Genomic DNA, 17,917 nt, shown 5'->3' with positions numbered 1-17,917 from the left:
GACATTGTGGATGTCCTTTGAAGTACTCCCTGGAAGTGGATAGTCCAGGTTGGATAGTGCTTTGAGCAACCTGGTCTAGTGGAAGGTGCTATGGGCAGGGGGGTTGGAATTATATGATCTTTAAGATTCCTTCCAACCCAAGCCGTTCTATGTTTCTCTAAGTCCAGCACTTAACCAAGGCCTGTAAGTAGTTGTTTCTAATATATTAACATTTGAACATGCAAGTTAGACTATTAACGTTGATGTATTTTTCAGATGATTGTTAGATGATCTATCATTATCCAGACAAATTCAAGTAAAAGTCTTTAAACATTAGATACTGACCGATACTTCAGTTGGCTGAGCTACAATATCCTCTCAATGGTATCAAGCATGCAAAAGAAACATAAACATAGAGGTACAATATAATCTTACCTGTATTTTTTTCACTTATTTCATCAGTGAGATCAACTGGCTTCTCATCTTCTTTTTTGACCTGTGCGTCAGTGTCTAGTAACATGTTAATCAGCTCATTAGCTGCTTCTTCTACCAGTGAGCTTTTCAAATGTAAAGTCTGGGAACCTTTTATACAGAGCTCCTATTATCAAACCAAAACAAACATATGTTCTCATGGTTGCTGGTACTTATATCTATTTCATGGTCACAGTAGCCTTTGTTAACACAAATTTCAAGGCCCATATTTGTGAAAAAACTTGATCAGTACACAGCATTATTTTTAAATTGGTTTGTTCCAAATTATTTAGTTTTGAGCTTTTTGTTCTGACAAATAAAACAACATAAACATCTTTCAAAATTGCTGTGACTTGTTTCCTAAGATACACAACTCATCCAGAGTTACTATTATGAAATAATTTTTATAATGCATAGCTACGTCAAAGAGCTCCCAAAAGCAAGTATTTTGTAATTTTCCTATTTTTTCAGTGTAGATATGGGAGACATTAACCTTTCATTTAATCATTTCCATTTTATATTACTTGACTGTGCCATAAGGAGTATTAGCTAATTGCATTTTCCTTTTATAGTCAGATAGGAGATAAAATCCATCAAAGTTGTATTTATTATTAGAATAAACAAGAAAATTATTAACTGGGGGGAGACAAAAACAAATAATGAGATTTAATAAAATTCAGAAATATTTTAAAGCATTGTGCAAGTTTTCTTTCTTTAATATTTAAGGTTAAATAGATCACATATTTTCACATATTTTTAGTGAAGTATAATTTTTATAATTTCCTTTTTTTTTTTTTTTTGTCTTTGTTATGTCCTATTTCTTTAAGCTTACTCAAACCTGGCTACCTCTGTTTAATTAAAATCAGTAACTGGAAGAATTCAGACATTAGCAAGACTCAGTCATTTCCAAATTTTAAGACATAATACTTGGTCTTCCTAATGATTCATTCTATTTGAGAGATCTGTTCTGTAGTATCAGAGAAAATATTTAAACAAGCTACTTTGGTGTTTTGGTTTGGTTTTTCCTTCCATAGTATATCACTTTTTGTTGTAGCTGTGTCTTTGGAAACTTAAATATACCTGACACATTGAATTTATTTCTAGTATTTTCTAACAGGAAACTGAAATAAGCTTACTAATCTTATTATTTCCATTGTACCCATAACTGGGGTTAGTATACAATTTACTCTGTTAATTCAAAATGATCAGCTGTTGTGGTGCTGTAATTGCTAGGCAGAAGTTCAAGCTTTCATTTGCACTCACTCTCACCTATTTTTACTTTAGTGAATATATATTTTAGTACTAGCCCTGTCAGGAGAAAAAGTAGCAGCAGAATCAACAATGAACTATGGATTTTGAGGTTTACAAAATACCATTCATTCCATGAAAAAAAAAAAAATGTAAGTTTTTCTTTCGAATTAACAATAAGGAGAGTTTTTACATGAGACAAAAGAGGAAAGACCAAAAGGTAAGTATGCTAAGAGAAACAAAACTCACTGTAGTGTTTATTACTACAGGAGACCAGGCATAGGGATTTATTTATATGATCTACAATCTTTTCAAAAGCAAAGTTTATTTCAGGAGAAAACACAAGTTAGATATTATATCCTAAAAGGACAGAATATCTCACAACATTCTGATAAAAATAACATTCAATGTCATTATTAGTTTAATTATGTTTCACCTACTAGCAACTTAATTGCTTACGGTTAATCCTCTTGAACGTATAAGTATTTTGATGGAGCAAATGAAGGGGCTCTTCCCAGAATACCTTCGCTCAGGCACTTCTGAGTATATTTTGCATACATCAACTCAAGACAGCTCAAGATTTTGAAAGATACTATGGCAATGCTTTAGTATTTACTCTCCCGGGCAACCAAGTGCACTTGTTATGGATGTCATTCACAGGCATCAGCTGGGCAATTCCCAATGCCAGTAAAGGCACTAAACAAGCAACAGTTAAAAAGAATAATAATAATAAAATAACAGAGGAAAAACACTTAAGTGGTATCAAAGCATAAAGGAAATATCACACAACAGTTGGCTTGGCATTAGTAAACTCAGAAAAGAATGCATCAGCTCAGACATCTTTGCATTTTGTATGTTTGTTCCTTTTTAATGTTCTAGCCAAAAAAAAAATGGGAGATTTCCTCACTTCACTTTCCAACACATTCTTCATTAATTCCACAGTGGTTTTATCTCATAAAAAAATGAACAGACTTTAATTCAAAATATTAAATACATCTTTATGAAAATTTTATGTAATAACCTTAGTCTTATGGAGAAATTCCTCACAGTCCAGTGGTTCTTCTTCTGGCAACTTACAGAGTGGCACACTACTCATTTCTTGAAGGACAGCATCAATACGAAATTCAATCAAGTCATTCACTCGATCAAGTAATAGCTCCAGGTCAGCTTTTGACGCAAACAGAAGATTCAAAACAAGTTTAAAAGTTTGAAATAATAGCTTTTGCAGAGCCCTGCTAATTTTTTTCCTTCAATAGACTAATTTATTCAATTTTATATGAATTCTACACCTTAACCAGTTTATTTCAAACATCTAAACTTTTATGGCAATGTTCACCACTGAATTCATAATTGATGCTTTGCATAACATATGCTCATCTAGTACATGCTGTACATATCCTAAAATATAATAGGTGAAATACCATAAAAATACATAAGAAAAGCTTTCAGTATATGAATTTGAAAAATAAATGCAAAAATATAACAACATTACAATTCAGTTGAGGTGTTCTTCCCCTTCTCCTATAGCTTGAATCAGTTATCACTTGGCAAACCCACTATCAACAGAAATTTTTGACAAATAAAACATCCATCCTTCAAAAAATGTTAGAAGCCAATTAATAGTTATCAGACACCGATCAGTAGAATTTTCAGTTTGTATAGCAATTCATTTTTAATGCTGAAAGTGAAATAAAAGCAAAGTGCCTGTTCCAGACTCAAACTATTTGTGATATTCAAAATTAAATTGAGTGTAATGTCAGGCTAGCATGCAACATGCTTTTTAATTTTCCATTTCAGCTAAAGAAAATTTACACTATAGTGACATACATAATTTCAAAAAGTAGAACCTCTATTCAATATAATATTATACATGAAACAGAAGGAATTTGGTATCTTCAGAAACAATATGCATCTCAGTGCAGTCTTGTGATAATCTTTTGAATAAAATAAAAGTTCATCTGTTTTCTAAAGCTGTTGCCCAAACAGATGTGTGTGCATTATTGTTAAAGATACTAACTTTTCTTTTTTTTTAGTAAGAGTAATAGGAAAAGCTATTAGGTACTGACAGTGCTAATTCCATGAAGATATTCCCTCAGAACTTGTTTTGTGCATGTAGAAACAAAAGGCAAGACTAGAAAAGGTCTGAAACCTATATATTCTTTAGTGAAAAAAATAACTAAAATAGCTATCTTTCTCTGATTTCAAAATACACAGGACCTTTTACATACTACTCTATGCTTGCTTAAGCCTTTTGCCGTCCCATTCATTTAAGTAAAAAATTGACAAAGATGTTAGAAAAAAAAAAAAAAGATGTTTCTTAAAGCAAACATTTCATGAAGTACAGGACAGGCAAAAATTCTGATTTCTGTCATGTATGAGTCAATTAAGTGCAAATCATATCAAGGACAATAAGCTTAATAATGTAACTTGCATTCGTACAGAAACAAACCAGCAGAAGTCAGAGGAAGAGGAAAGTGACTTACCTAGTTTGTCAAAAACTGTACTAATATATTTCTCAATATTCAGTGATGTCCAGGTCAGTAACATCAGACCTGGCTGGATAGCATCATCTACGTTTGCTAACCAAGGGATCATCAGTTGTTCAATAGGATGTTGTATTTTCAGTTTAATTCTCTCATATTCTGCCAGAATCATCTGAAAAAAACAGGGAATGAAAGTATACTCTGGTCCAAACCTCTTCACATACACTCATTATGACTTAAATTAAGACAATTCCACTGTATTTACATTACTGAAATTCTTAAGAAGCACTAAAAAATTGTTTGGGAGGTTTTTTTTATTATTGTTGGCAAAAGTTCTTTGTTTGATACTTTTCATAATAGTACAAGTACTAATTCACAGGGAAATTCACTTTCAGATATATTAAAGGGGGGGGGGATTGTTCGTTTTTTGTTTTTTGAAGTCGCTTGCACATTTCAGTCCCTAAATGGATGCTCCAGGAGAAAAAAAAAAAAAAAAAAAAAGCCCAGGAAAAAAAAATCATCATCTAAGTTAACTCTTCAGCAGTTTTATTAGAACAGCCTTACCAGAGTCTTAATACGGTATTTGGTTTTAAAGACATCTTTAACCCACTGATCTACTTTCATATGTTGCAAGAAACTATCCTTGTAATAACTTTATAATGTAGCATGACATTTTTTCTCATTTGAGAATCAAGTAGCCCTGTGAAGTTATAGTTTTCCAGACACCTCCTATCTTAGAATCTTTGTTATCTTCAGTTATCTAGAACCTTGTCTGTTCGAGGGTAGACAAAATAATCTGAAGGATTTAAAAGATAAGAGAAGGGGAAGCTTACACTTCTCTTTTTTAAACTGTTCTATAGGCATCTATGTCAAAACACTGGTGCAGAAACTATGCTGCTATATGCTGTTTACTGGATGTTTTACACTTTTTAAAGGCATACCATCTGTTCCTCCATCCTAATTATCCTCTCAAAACAAAGTGTATCAAATGTTAACTCCATTGTTGGATAAGAGATGAACTACTTCTCATCTAGAAAGCTGGCAATGGAATGAGGAATCTTGTAAGTCTCCTTCTCCCCCCATCCATATCTCTTTCCCAAAGTCTGCAGTGCTTTCCTAAACCTGTGCAACCTGGAAGCAACTTCACAGAAGACACAAAGCTAGGAAATTCTTTTTTAAACATCTCAAGACAAAGATATAAAGATTCAAAAATAAAATAAAATAAAATAAAATAAAATAAAAAGACTTGCTAATGTTGTCTTAATGCGTAACAGCTGATCATCATTTTTAACTTTCCCATGACTACAATTTTAATATATGCTACACATGTATAAAACAACTAAAATTAACCCACCTGCAAATCGTAGACAATCTTCTTATACCAGTCTCTATTCTGTTGAATAGCAATTGCAAATGGTGGGATTTCAAGGCACATGTGAGCCATGCAATCTGTTTCTCTAATTAAAGTTAATATTTGAGGGTCAAAATTCACAAATAATTCTCCTGTTTCTGGAGCTTTTACCAATAGAGTTGTATGAAGACCTGTTTTAGTTATTTCTATCTGCAGGAAAAAAAGTCATCACTCCTGATCAGACAAGCCAGTACAACAAAATACTTAGTTTTAAATGTAAATATCAGTTTGGTACAAAGAAATACTAAAATCACGTATTGTAATCAAGATTGATATTGTATGAATCAAAAACAGGACTTTATTGATGCAATCTGTATGTACCCAAATGCTTAACAGTCAAATTAACTGTTCTTCATCAGACAGATATTTTTCAGTTGGTTCCTGGATATCCTAGGCCCCATTCCACAGTCAAACATTGAAGCCAAAGCCATAGATTTATTATTTTTGTAATTCTGTCCTCTGAAATCTCATTTTGTTAAGACTTACCATGCATTCTGAAGACTGCACAACCTCTTGGATGAATTGCATTTAATCTTGGATAATTTCTTCAGGCATCTTTTGTAATTGATTCCTAGTTTCTTCTTTTACTTTTTTTCCACTAACAAACAGCTATATCACACTGCAGTCTTAATGTCTCTGTAACTGTCAGTTACACCTAACCTCCTGGACACTTTTTTTTAAAGATTAAATTAATATTTATTAAAATTATTTTGTTCTTAACAGGGAAGCCTAATCACATTAGTGATTTAACTGCCTCATTTGAGTATTTCAATACCATTTGTTTTCTGTTTGAGTGTAAGGAAGAAGATTCCTAAGAAGATCACTCATGGATACCAGTTACGTCTTGCTGCTATTTCTGTTTTCCTGTTGTCCTTTCTCTGACATAACTTTCTTTTTCATTATTCACTTCTCAAGTTTCATGTATCACTTTGCTTTGAGATGGAGCTTGTTTGTAAGCAATAGCTTTAGAACACAATGATTTGCCATGCATTTCTTCCTTTTTTTATGCAACACACAAACTTTGCTTCCTCTTTCAGTGACTAATATATGTTTGACTATACTGCTTCCTTCAACAGTTTCATATATTATAATGACATTACAGACAATTTTCAAGTAAACATTAGTCAGCTTTTGTCAGTAAAGTTGTTGTGCTTTATCCACTAGCAATGAAGTTGCTTACTCTGTACAACTGCCCTAAAGCGCAGGTGAACTTTTTTCTCCAAAGTTCTCCAGCAAAGCTTAGTGTACTCTTCTTTGGGATTCAGAGACTCGTTATTCCTACTTTCACTTTCTTCCTCTCCCACTTATGTGTTTTTTTGTTGTTGTTGTTGTTGTTTGTTTGTTTGTTTTTCAGGCAGTTTTGATTACTAAGGTAGTACACATTGTTAACAGAAGTAAGGGGTATGTTGAAGGCATGAATCTTACACTGCCCTAGAACAGCACTTTCACACTTCACAGTATTTTATTATTTCAATATGTCCAAGTTGAATTGGGAATAGCATGAAAATTATGGCTTTACATCTTATGCTATTAAAATAAGTAGATAAACAAAGTGGTTGGCATTCAGGAACAAACAGACAAAAGGGAAAAAATATTCTTAAATATCAGAAAAAGACACTAAACTTAACTACTTCCATTGTATAGTACGATAAAAGGTAGCATGCCACAGCCCTAGTTCTGTTGCATTTGTATTCTGCACAGGACACTCCCCCCTCTTGCATCTTCCTTTTCTTCAGGAATAGAGCATGAGCTCCACCTTGTGTTCTCTGATATTCATGTCCATATCACTCTGTGCGCTTGATACCTCAAGAGGTGAGAACAGACTACAGAACAGTAATCACATTATTTTTAATAATCTAGTAGACGAGTACATTGATGTGAGTAAATATGCTTTTCATACGTTTTCAAGGCATGTCTTTTCGTTTCAAAAACTTGAAATTGTGTTCAAATCCACCCCTCTTTGCTCCCCAATTATTGAAGCAGTCTCAGTGAGTTTAAATGGCTGCCTGGTGGCTGTGCTACTGAAGAAGCCAGACTTACTTTCAGCACAGTTCAGAATAGGGACTAGGACCTCACAAAGCCAGTAACCAGTACAGGTGAGAGCCTCATGCCTTGGACATTTTAGCTATTCTGTGAAAGCTGAAAGGAGAATGTTGTTTAACTGCTCTGTAAAGGCATGCTACATGTCAGAAAATCTGATCAGTAGATCATCTAGCCAAAGACAACATGTGCAGCCCCACAAGAAGCACACATCCTCCTTAGTCTTTACAGCTGGGATAGGGAACCCATCTTAAAAGTGCCCAGGCAGGGACTTATCTCAGGCAGAGTTCAGTGAAATCTATCACCAGTATACTTGGAATCATGCAGATATCCAGCACAATACTGGAATCAAATCTGAAACCAAGTTCAGGATAGAAATACCAAACAAATGCCAAAGGCTTTCTGATGCACCACAACTCCTTTTCTGAAAAGGAATGATACACATACCTCCAGGTAATATTCTTCAGGATCCTTGATTCCCAGTTGGAAGTTGTTAGTACTAGATTCATCATCAGTAACATACACCCAGCACCAAAGCCAAAGCAGTCTGAAGACAGCATATTATGCATCCTCCAATATTTTGGTGCCTTCTCCTGTTTTAGCACACCAAATTGACACAAATTCTCCAATTTACAGAATTGGACAATCAAATTTAGTGATCCCTTAAACCTTCGTGGCAATTGCAAATGTGAAAGGGAAAGGAAGAGTATATTTAGATTGGGCAAGAGACTGCAGGAGCCTCTAGTCTCAGATCTTGTTTAAGACTAGTATTGAGAAGACTGATATTTATCTGCCTCAGTGTTTTTCATATCATACAAAAGTTAGTGTTGAGCTCCAAGAGGCAGCTGCATTGCTAACTATGCCAACAACTTCAAAAGAGTTATCTGTAGATTGTGATCCCTTTCTTTTGAGATTTCAGAGGCTGAGGCCAATTTTTCTGAAACAGGCTCTTTGCCAAAGCAACAGAAACTCTAGGTGGAAAATATGCCAATAGGATAGTAGAAACTCTCAGAGATTTCATAGCTAGAAAATAGACCTTACAGGCATTATTTGATAATATGAAGGCATTCAGAGGTTCTGCGTTTAAAAACCAAGAGGATAAAATCAGTTGAATGAGATTTAGAACTTAAGGTAAACCATGGTTTCTGAAGAATATATAACTACAAAGTATTCTGTCTTACCAGATATTTGATAGGAAGTGAAATAGTGCAAAATACATTTGTGCAGTGTACTTAATCAATTCTATAAGACGCTCTATCAGTTGAAATTAGATTCTTTTTATACGTACACTCACTCTGAGGGTACGTATGGATTATCACTTAAAAAAAGAGAATCATATTATTCAGATCAGAGGAAACTTGTGTCTACTTTTATCTTAAGCCAACCAGCTGACAAAGCTCCTCTCCCCATGTGACCTTCTTGCACCAGTCAGTAGGATATGACAAAGACTGAGGGGCAGCTAAGGCTATCACTGGATTCTCCATTATGTATTTCCATAATAAATATTTTTTCATTATAATTAACATGATCTTTCAAGTGCTCCTAAATTCAGCTAAATCTAAAGCTTAACATACCTGACTATTAACTAGAAATTCTTTCACACTGCTGTAACCCAGTGTTTCGATGGTGCCTGGCACAACAGGAATCCAGTCTGGTCTGCAAAGCTAGATTTTATCAGTCTACCACCAACAAAAATCCACCATGTTTTTTTAAAAGAAATATGTAATCAACATTTACCTGCTGAAGCCATCCCCTGTGATAGATCACTTCAAACTCCATAAGAACTTTTGCTACTTTGTTGTAGCTGCGGATTACACGCTTGCCATCAGGTGTCTGCAGTACAGATGGGTACTTCTGGAAAGACTCCATGGGCTCCTGGATTCTCTGGAACAGGTGGCGTGCCCACAGGATCTTACCAGCTATTGGAGGCAGATTACGAGCCAATGGAGGGTTCTGCTTCTGCTTAGTATAGAGCTTACAGATTGCTTCTATGTCACGTCCATAGTTCTGAAGGATTTTCTGATATTTTTCATCAATGCCAAGGTTCGGGATTTGTAATCTGTTTTGAAAAATAACTGTTAGAAAAATTTCTTCAAGAATCCTGAAATTCTTCTGATGCACTGTTGAAAATTTTTTCCCAGATACCCTTGCATCCCTTAGAAAATAACTACTCCAGCAGAAGATTTTTGACTAGGGCTTGAACAAATACTGTCACAACCTGATTCCAAACAACCAAGATGTAGGCCAGATGATAAAAGTTTCCAAGTAAGCCTACACATTTTCTGTTTTGTCACTGTTTTCAAATACCAAGCTAAAATTATGTGCAAACTGTAACTGATCTGCTACTATCGGTCTATTCTACTAAGCAGAATATTGTAAGAAAACTGACACAACAAAGACTAAGGCTGCTTTGCAACAATCTGACTTTATCAAGACAGATTTTGCTATTTTCTACTCAAGCATTCTAGCTTTACTGTGTGAACAAATTAATTTCATTAAGGACAAAACTAAGGCAAAGATGCCAACAACCAGGACAGTTTTCCTGTACATACAGTAATTTTGAAATGTAGTAATTGTACATATAGTAATTTTGAAGTCCATTCATATTTTATATTTTTGGATACATAAAAATATGTATTTTTTATTCATCCACATAGCTGAGGAGACATCTCTTACCAGAGCTAAGCAGCTGAGGGAAAGGAGACTGAGTTGGATTTTGTTTGTATTTAAGGAGATATCTACTCTACTCTCCCCTGTCTCATCACCCTCAAAGCATTATTTCCATTGTTTGTCAGGATTCTAGCAGGCTAGATAGCACATAGTACCTTTCAAATTTCTTCAGCATGGACAGTGCTCTTTCAGTGTCCACAATATTTTCAAAGGTGTTGTCCATAAAAGTCTTTAACTGATCCTGGAGTAGAACAAATAATTCTACTGTGAAGAACTACATAAGGTACACATCTCAAATACACCAGATGTTATTTTGCAGGATTTATAATGTATTACATTAGAACAAAGTTTATATGAGAGCAACCTCAGTAAGTATCAATTTGACTTCTCTTCCACCCACTTTAAGCAAAATATAGCCAACTTTAAAGGCTTTTCCTTCCCCCTGTTCTCTGTACCTATGCAACCAGAAAAAGCTTTTGAACCCTCCAAAGGAAAATTAACTATTTATTTGTTATTGTTTATTTGTGCTATACTCCCATTCACCCAACAAAATCGACCATTTTTATGTTATTCTTGCTAGCATCACTTTTAAATAGAGTAATGAGAAATCCTGTTTTCACAGTGCCTAAAGGCCCTTTCTGGTCTATTTAATGAAAGTGGTTTAGATGTTAAGCAATAAATCCTAGCTTTAAAGTATAGGCACATTAAAATAATTTCTCTGTTTCAGAATAGAGATTGAGATTTCCATAATTTGTTTGGTGGTAACTCAGATAGATGTACTTTTGTTTTCATGAGGAATCGTTACTACATTTAATACTTATTTGATTCATAAAACCTACATGAAGATCGTTTATCTCTTTGCAAAACTCTTCATAGTCTTGGTCAAAGTCAGCCTTCCGTTGATCCAAGAAATTGTAATGCTTTTTCTTCATGATGTCAACAATACTCTACACAGTTTTATAGAAGAAAAAAAAAGTTACCAAAAATGGTCTTAGCAAAAACTTAACACATCAAAATTTTTAGCCCAATGGTTTGTGCACATTCACATTTTAACTTTTCCATTAGTTGCCATTATTTGTTCACTTAAATGAGATCACAGGTCACTTAAATGATGCATTTGCAGGAAACGAGTTTGTGCAATGGCCATATGACTTGCAGTTATATTACTTACTTCTGCTTTAAATCAGTTAGAACTGACAGAATATTCAGACTCGTACTTTTCATAAAAAGCATTTGTTACTCATTGTTACCCATGCAACATTTTCTCATGTAGAGGTTCATCAGTTCTATTTAAAAGTTAACAAAGTTCAATATAGGAAATTATTTTCACAGTAGTATTTTCTATGTCTTTAACTTGTATCATAGAAAATTAGATTATTCAAAAGCCACAGTAAGATGCAGGATGTCACCAGCCTGGGACTTATTTTTCCTTCTTTTATGTAGCTGCTGTCCATTTTAAGGAAAGTACATCTTAATCAGAATCTCCCATGAGGTGTACCCACAGGTAAAGATTTCTGATGATGGATCACCATTCAACATGTTAGGAATTCACCACAATAAACTATAAAGCTCAAAATATTTTCAACAGAGCAGACTTCTGCCATTTGATTATAAGCCAACTGAACTTCACTTTTGTTACTTGCCTGTAAAGAAAAATCCTATGTTTTTATCTACAAACATGCAAATCCTAGATAGCAACTATATTGTAAAGCATGAAGAACTGCAACATGGCAATTTCCTACTATACAATTTTTTCAAGTTACTTAATCACACTTAACTACAGCTAAAATCCACATCAAATACTTCAGTACCTCAATTTTGCCACCATTAAAAAGTACAATCACTTTCTATCCTTTATGTGTACTATGCACAACCTTCCATGTACTACCTTCTACATAAACACGCTAAATCCTCCCCTTACACCACCACCAAAAAAAAAAAAAAGGACTTCACAAAAAGCTCTTACTTTAGGACCTGAGTGCTGCAGTCAGTGATGTGGCATACCTGTGTAGAGTTTGCAGACTGCACCACAGTGTGCTAACAGTCACATGTGGGTCCTCAACTGAAAAAGCCCCAAATAAATGAGATGCCTGTGTTCCAACCTACCAAAATAGTATCTTCATAGCATGATCTAATAATTCTCAGCAACCAGAGTTGCAGAGAAGTATCTTGGCCCAGCTTTAGAGAGCAACTCTCAATGAAGGGAACAACCTTTAGAGCAGCCCACACTCATCCAACTTATTTGGAAGAGTCCTTGGGCCAAGTTCTCCTTCCAGTTGCACCCAGGTTTCTTTTCAGAAGACTATAAAAAAATAAAAACCCTGGACTACAACATGGATTGAATCACATCAAGATGCAGAATGGAAGGCTCACATTTTACCCTATGGTTACTTAACTACATCAGCAAAGTAATTTATTTGTGGCCATAAAAAAGGAAGAGGACGGTTACACAAATTAGAATGCCACATTTTCTGCCACTGTATGTTGTGATTTCTAAAAGCAATCTACAAACTCAATACATTGAATACTTGTGACTTATTTTAGTATTTATAAGTGCCATAATTATCATGACACTGCACTAAGATATAAAATAAGGTAAGTTAAGTCAGGCTCAGAAAAAGCAGGGAAGACTGTACTTGCTATTTAAAAAATATATAAAAATCTCATCACAAATGGAAGAAGAAAAAAACACAAATTTGGCATGTTGAAATTCTTAGAAGAGCTCTTTGTTGTTCAAGTCTCACTCCTACTAAAATATGGCCATGAAAGAAACCAAAAGTAGTAATAAAACAAGCAAGGGATTAATCTGTTACAGAAAAAAAGAAAAAAAAAAAAAAAAAAAAAAAAGCCTGAACTTGGAGAGCTTTCCAGAGCAAACCTGCTAACTCATTTTCTCCATCCTTCACCCCAAAAATAGACATCTGTGAGTTGACTCTTTTTTCCTCTCTTGAAATGCAAAGTTATCAATAGCACTTTAGGTACTTTAGGTGTGTACAGATTTTAAGTAAATCTCTTAATCTGCTTTGCTGGAATAAAGCTATTTCCCTAATGTAATCAACTAAATCTGAGAGTGCAAGGTGGTTTGGTCTTTGTGTTTGTTTTTCTTTTTCCTCTTTACTTGAAGAAACTAAACTAGTATTTATTTCCTTTTATGCATTACAGAAATGGAAATGGGGTTTGTTTTCCTTCCAAGCTGCAAGGAAGATCTGGCTACAGCATCAACAAACAGAACAACATTAACTGTCCTCTGTGACAGGCCCTGACCAGATGCCCCTTTGAACAGTGGGCAAGAGATCGAGCAGTCACAGTACACTTTCATAGTTCACAAAACATTTTTAAAGAGAAAAATTTTTGACTTGTCACTTTTTCTACTGATCATAATGCAAAACCATGACACCTGTGACAAAGTCCTACTATTTAGTTCATTTTTCAATCAACTTTGATTTTAACACAGATCCTTCACATGGCCACCTGCTCCTTTTCATCGCCTGCTCCCAGTGGTCACGCACTTGCAACATTAGCTATTTCCCAGTAATTTTAGCACAGCTTGCAGAGCTATTTCTTTTGATAAATGTTTTCTAGTTTTCCTAATTATTTAATGTTTCATTTTCAAGTCAGACTGAAAGGATATCCAAAATTACTGTGTACCTCGTATTTTGTGATCATTCCTTCCAAACCCTCAATCTTAGACTCCTGTAGAACCGAGTAGGTTTTCATAGTATTGAAAACATCTATTATCTTTACCAGACGTCGATGAAAGCTTTCAAATTTTCCAAAGATATACACCTCACTAAAATTAAACTGTCTTTCAGCTGGATTTTGCTCCAGTTTTTCTTTCATATTGTGATAGCAATTTTGATACTCCTAAAAATAAAGAAGAATTTCAAAGAAGAATGTTGAGCATGTAATAAAAAACATTGCCATAAGATAAAACAAAAGTTGTGCAGACAGATATGATCCCCTCTAACTCAGTAGCAAGTAGAAGTTTGATCAATAAACAGTCATGAACAATATCATTATCGGGTCACACTTTTCATCAAATGAATAAATTGCACATATATGCACAAATATGTGTGCATTTCATCTTTAACTAGTGTGAAATTTTCTTCCCCTCATTTTATAGTAGGGCTTGAAAAATGGGTCCACTGAACATCTAAGATGACAACCCAGATTTCAGTTTTCAGAAATTCAAAATAAGGTTTGTGCACTGAGCACTTTTATTGGGTAAATATATTCCAGATTATCTAAAATTACTGTTCAGAATAAAACCTTCCTAAAGTTAAAATGCTGCTCTATTGCAGCTTCCATTTTTCTTTCTGCTTTGTTAACTGGGCACAAACCTTACTCCAAACATGTTGAAATTAAATTCTTCTCAAAGTCACATTACATAGGTAACAGATTTCCTTGGGATGGTTTCTTTCAGGAGCAGTTCACCTCAAAATACAAGCTTCATTATTTTCTATCACATATATGTATGTGATATGTATAACCATATGTATAGGTATTAACACAAAGGGCCCAGAGTTTCCTAAAATGATTTTATGAAAGTTTTTAGACTTGGTAAGAGTCAAATAAAAACCTAATCCTTCAACATATTTTAACGTTGCAGCTGAAAATTTTGTTATACCTTTATAGAAATATACAAGTTTACTGATTGTTCCTGATGGTAAGAAGCTGTCATATAAATTTGCACTAATCTGTGCAGTAACTCTGAAAGATTTGTTTCTTCAAAAGGTGTCAGGATAAAGTTTTGTTCTTCTAGGCACATATTATTATTAAGAAATTAAAAAGTAATAACAGAGAAAAACTAAGATGAGCCTTATACCTGCAGGCAGGCTATCAAAAAGACAAAGGTAGGCTCTTCACAGTAGTACACGGACAGTGGCCAAGAGACAGTGCAAGTAAGCTAAAACAGAAGGTATTTTGACTGGATGGTAAGGAGAAAATCCTTCATCCTAAGAATAGTCAAGCAGCAGAAGGTATTCAGTCTCCATCCTTGGAAAATTTCAAGACATAACTTGATAAAGCCCTGGGCAACCAGGTTTGAACTCACAGCTGCCTCTGTTTTAGCTTTGAATAAGAGATTGGACAAGATAACTCATGAGGACCCTTCCAATGTTCTATGATCCTATGTTCTAAAAATTCTCCTATGGTCCTGTGTGAATAATATTAAAAAAAAAAAATCCCCAAATGATCATGGAATTGTATTAAAAAAAAAAAAAAACAGTGGTGTGTCTTCCTAACAAGCCTAGGCAATGTGAACAGCCAAATTCTTCTGTTATTCTCAGTTTAGAAACTGCCTTTTCTAAAGATATAGGTTGTCCAGATATCTTCAGAATATATTTGGCTAAGTGAGACCCTCTGCTTTCCTTTCTATTATACATACATGAGAATAAATTTTATAGAGAAACTCAGACATAAAAATCCAAGTAATTGTCATGTAAGAAGCTTAGTTAAGTTAGGGTAATGATGGAAATCCTGTTTCCAGAAGTTCATCAGACACTGGACTAAATTCTTCATTGACTCTAATAAAAACAACCCAGTGTCAAAGGGTATTTTTCTGTTGCTTCATTTTCCTATACATTGTAACATTCCTTCTTTGTATAAAACACATACTCCACTATTTATTATGCCCACTGAAATCTCACCTTATATTCTGTTTTTCAGATGTTCTTTGCACATACCTGTTTAAGCCGAATGGCTGCAAAAAGCTTTTCCATAACTGTCTCCTGAGGTTGGTTCCAGATGGTGGCAGTATCATTATTTGTGATATAAGATTTACATGCTGTGATCATCTGATTAGTCACCTATAAGCAATTTTAACCTCGTTAAAATAAAAAATGCTGCAGTACAAAGCACATATTACCCTTCTTTCAATCTCATTCCATACCTCTGATTCCATTGGCCTAAGACCTCCAAAATAGCAAAACCAAATACCAGCTGCATAGACCTTGCAGTATATGGCCTGCAGACTATTACACTGCCGAAGTGTTGTTGATTAACTGCACTAATCCTAAACCTAAACACCTTTTATCAACCTTGAAATTACACAGACTACAAAGTCATAAGTCTTTGGACCTTCTAAAAGAAAAGGAAAAAGCAAGGGCCCATGAGACTATAATAATAAAAGAACAAATTGTCCTTCCAACTTCAGTTCCTTCTTTATGAAATCTTAAAAAGATTTAAGGGCTCTATTAATATACGTGCTTTGTAAAGCACGGTTCACTGTAGGCAAAAATCATTCGAATAAAAAAGCTCCTCAGATCTGTGCATGTCATGGCTGAAATTAACAATGATCTTCAAGAAGTCTGAAAAAGTATTACAATTCCTAGTCATTTCTAGAAAAATAATTTCTAACTTTGGAGAAGTTTTGTCACTATTTCCAATTCTTTATCCACTCAAAGAACAGCATAAAACTGGCCAATATGATGACTCTTAAATTGCTTATTCCCTTTGCGTATTCTTTCTCACTCAACCAACAACAAAACATTGCTTTGCACCTACCTTTACAAACAGCGAGGATATCTTTTCAGAGGTATTGTAATACTGAGAGATACTCTGAATCATTTTAATTGCATTTATAAGCCCTGGAATAGCATCCACCATGGACACCTGTAAAGGAATACACAGCCTCCGAACTTATCTCAATACTTTTATTGTCTCACTTTAGCTCAACAACTGTTTAGAGAATCCAGGTGCGTTACTAACACAATACTTTTAACATTTCTGCTTCCCTGGGCCTGTCCTGTAAAACATAACAGTCATATTTCAACATCCAAGCTCTACAGCCCAATTTTGGGAAAACAATTTTGCCAGAGGCTTGGCTTGAAAGAACTCTGGTCAGTGAAATAAATTTGATATAGAAAAAGGCCTCTTCAAAATTACTATTATTTTCACTAAAAGTATGTTTTTACACCCCAGCGCCATGCCCCAGCCCCTGCGCCACACAGGGAGGTAGAGGAGTGCAGAATGGAGGGGTGAGGTTGAGCATGGGAAGAAGAGGTGTGAGGGATGGGAAAGTAGGTGGGGTTTTTTGTTTCTCACTACCCAAATCTTTATCATGATAATGTTTCATAAGTGAGACTCAAATATTTGACTGGGAAACACTAAAAGAAAACAGTTTTATCACTGTCCAGTAAAGGGAAACAGACTGCATCATGAACCATACCAGGGTTGCCCAGAGCACTGTTTGGAAGCAATTTCACTTTGGGGAAAAGTAAAGCGAAAGAAGAAGATGGGCAGTCAAAGCTTTGAGTTTTCAGGACTATTCATTGTATTTCTCTAACTAGCAAGACACACAGCCAGTTACAAAACCAGTTTTAGTAAAAGCAACCATTTACGACCTACTTTAGCAGTTAATGGCATAAGAGAATCCTTCCTACTCCATATTACTCATTACTCCATATTTACTACAATATACTTGCATCAGTTGTTACTAAAGCATGGGAAGGTGATTTATATTTATATGTTAATGTTTAAACATATTTGCATTTCCTAAACCAAGAAGCTGCAAATTGCCTTATAAGTGTTAGTCTAAGCATGACCTGACCACCACCACAAAGAGAAAAGCCCATCCTTTGTCTTCAACATATCACCATGTTCACTTTTTCCATTT

The 17,917-nt window shown here is 34.7% G+C and overlaps 1 protein-coding gene across 1 annotated transcript in view; it reads right to left on the bottom strand.

The window, feature by feature from the left end:
- Positions 1-17,917, bottom strand: part of DNAH5 (dynein axonemal heavy chain 5) — a 137,267-nt gene that overhangs the window by 92,917 nt on the left and 26,433 nt on the right. Inside the window, exons 9-18 of the mRNA XM_032181098.1 lie at positions 16,807-16,914; positions 15,987-16,109; positions 13,951-14,166; positions 11,142-11,249; positions 10,458-10,543; positions 9,370-9,691; positions 5,536-5,742; positions 4,182-4,353; positions 2,720-2,865; positions 415-577 (exon numbers count right to left, since the gene is read on the bottom strand). Coding sequence (XP_032036989.1) covers positions 415-577; positions 2,720-2,865; positions 4,182-4,353; positions 5,536-5,742; positions 9,370-9,691; positions 10,458-10,543; positions 11,142-11,249; positions 13,951-14,166; positions 15,987-16,109; positions 16,807-16,914 — 1,651 coding nt within the window. The remainder of the gene's footprint in view (positions 1-414; positions 578-2,719; positions 2,866-4,181; positions 4,354-5,535; positions 5,743-9,369; positions 9,692-10,457; positions 10,544-11,141; positions 11,250-13,950; positions 14,167-15,986; positions 16,110-16,806; positions 16,915-17,917) is intronic.

This window comes from Aythya fuligula, chromosome 2, assembly GCF_009819795.1.
Source record: "Aythya fuligula isolate bAytFul2 chromosome 2, bAytFul2.pri, whole genome shotgun sequence".
Taxonomy (NCBI): Eukaryota; Metazoa; Chordata; class Aves; order Anseriformes; family Anatidae; genus Aythya; species Aythya fuligula.
This window is presented reverse-complemented; position numbering and strand designations above follow the sequence as displayed.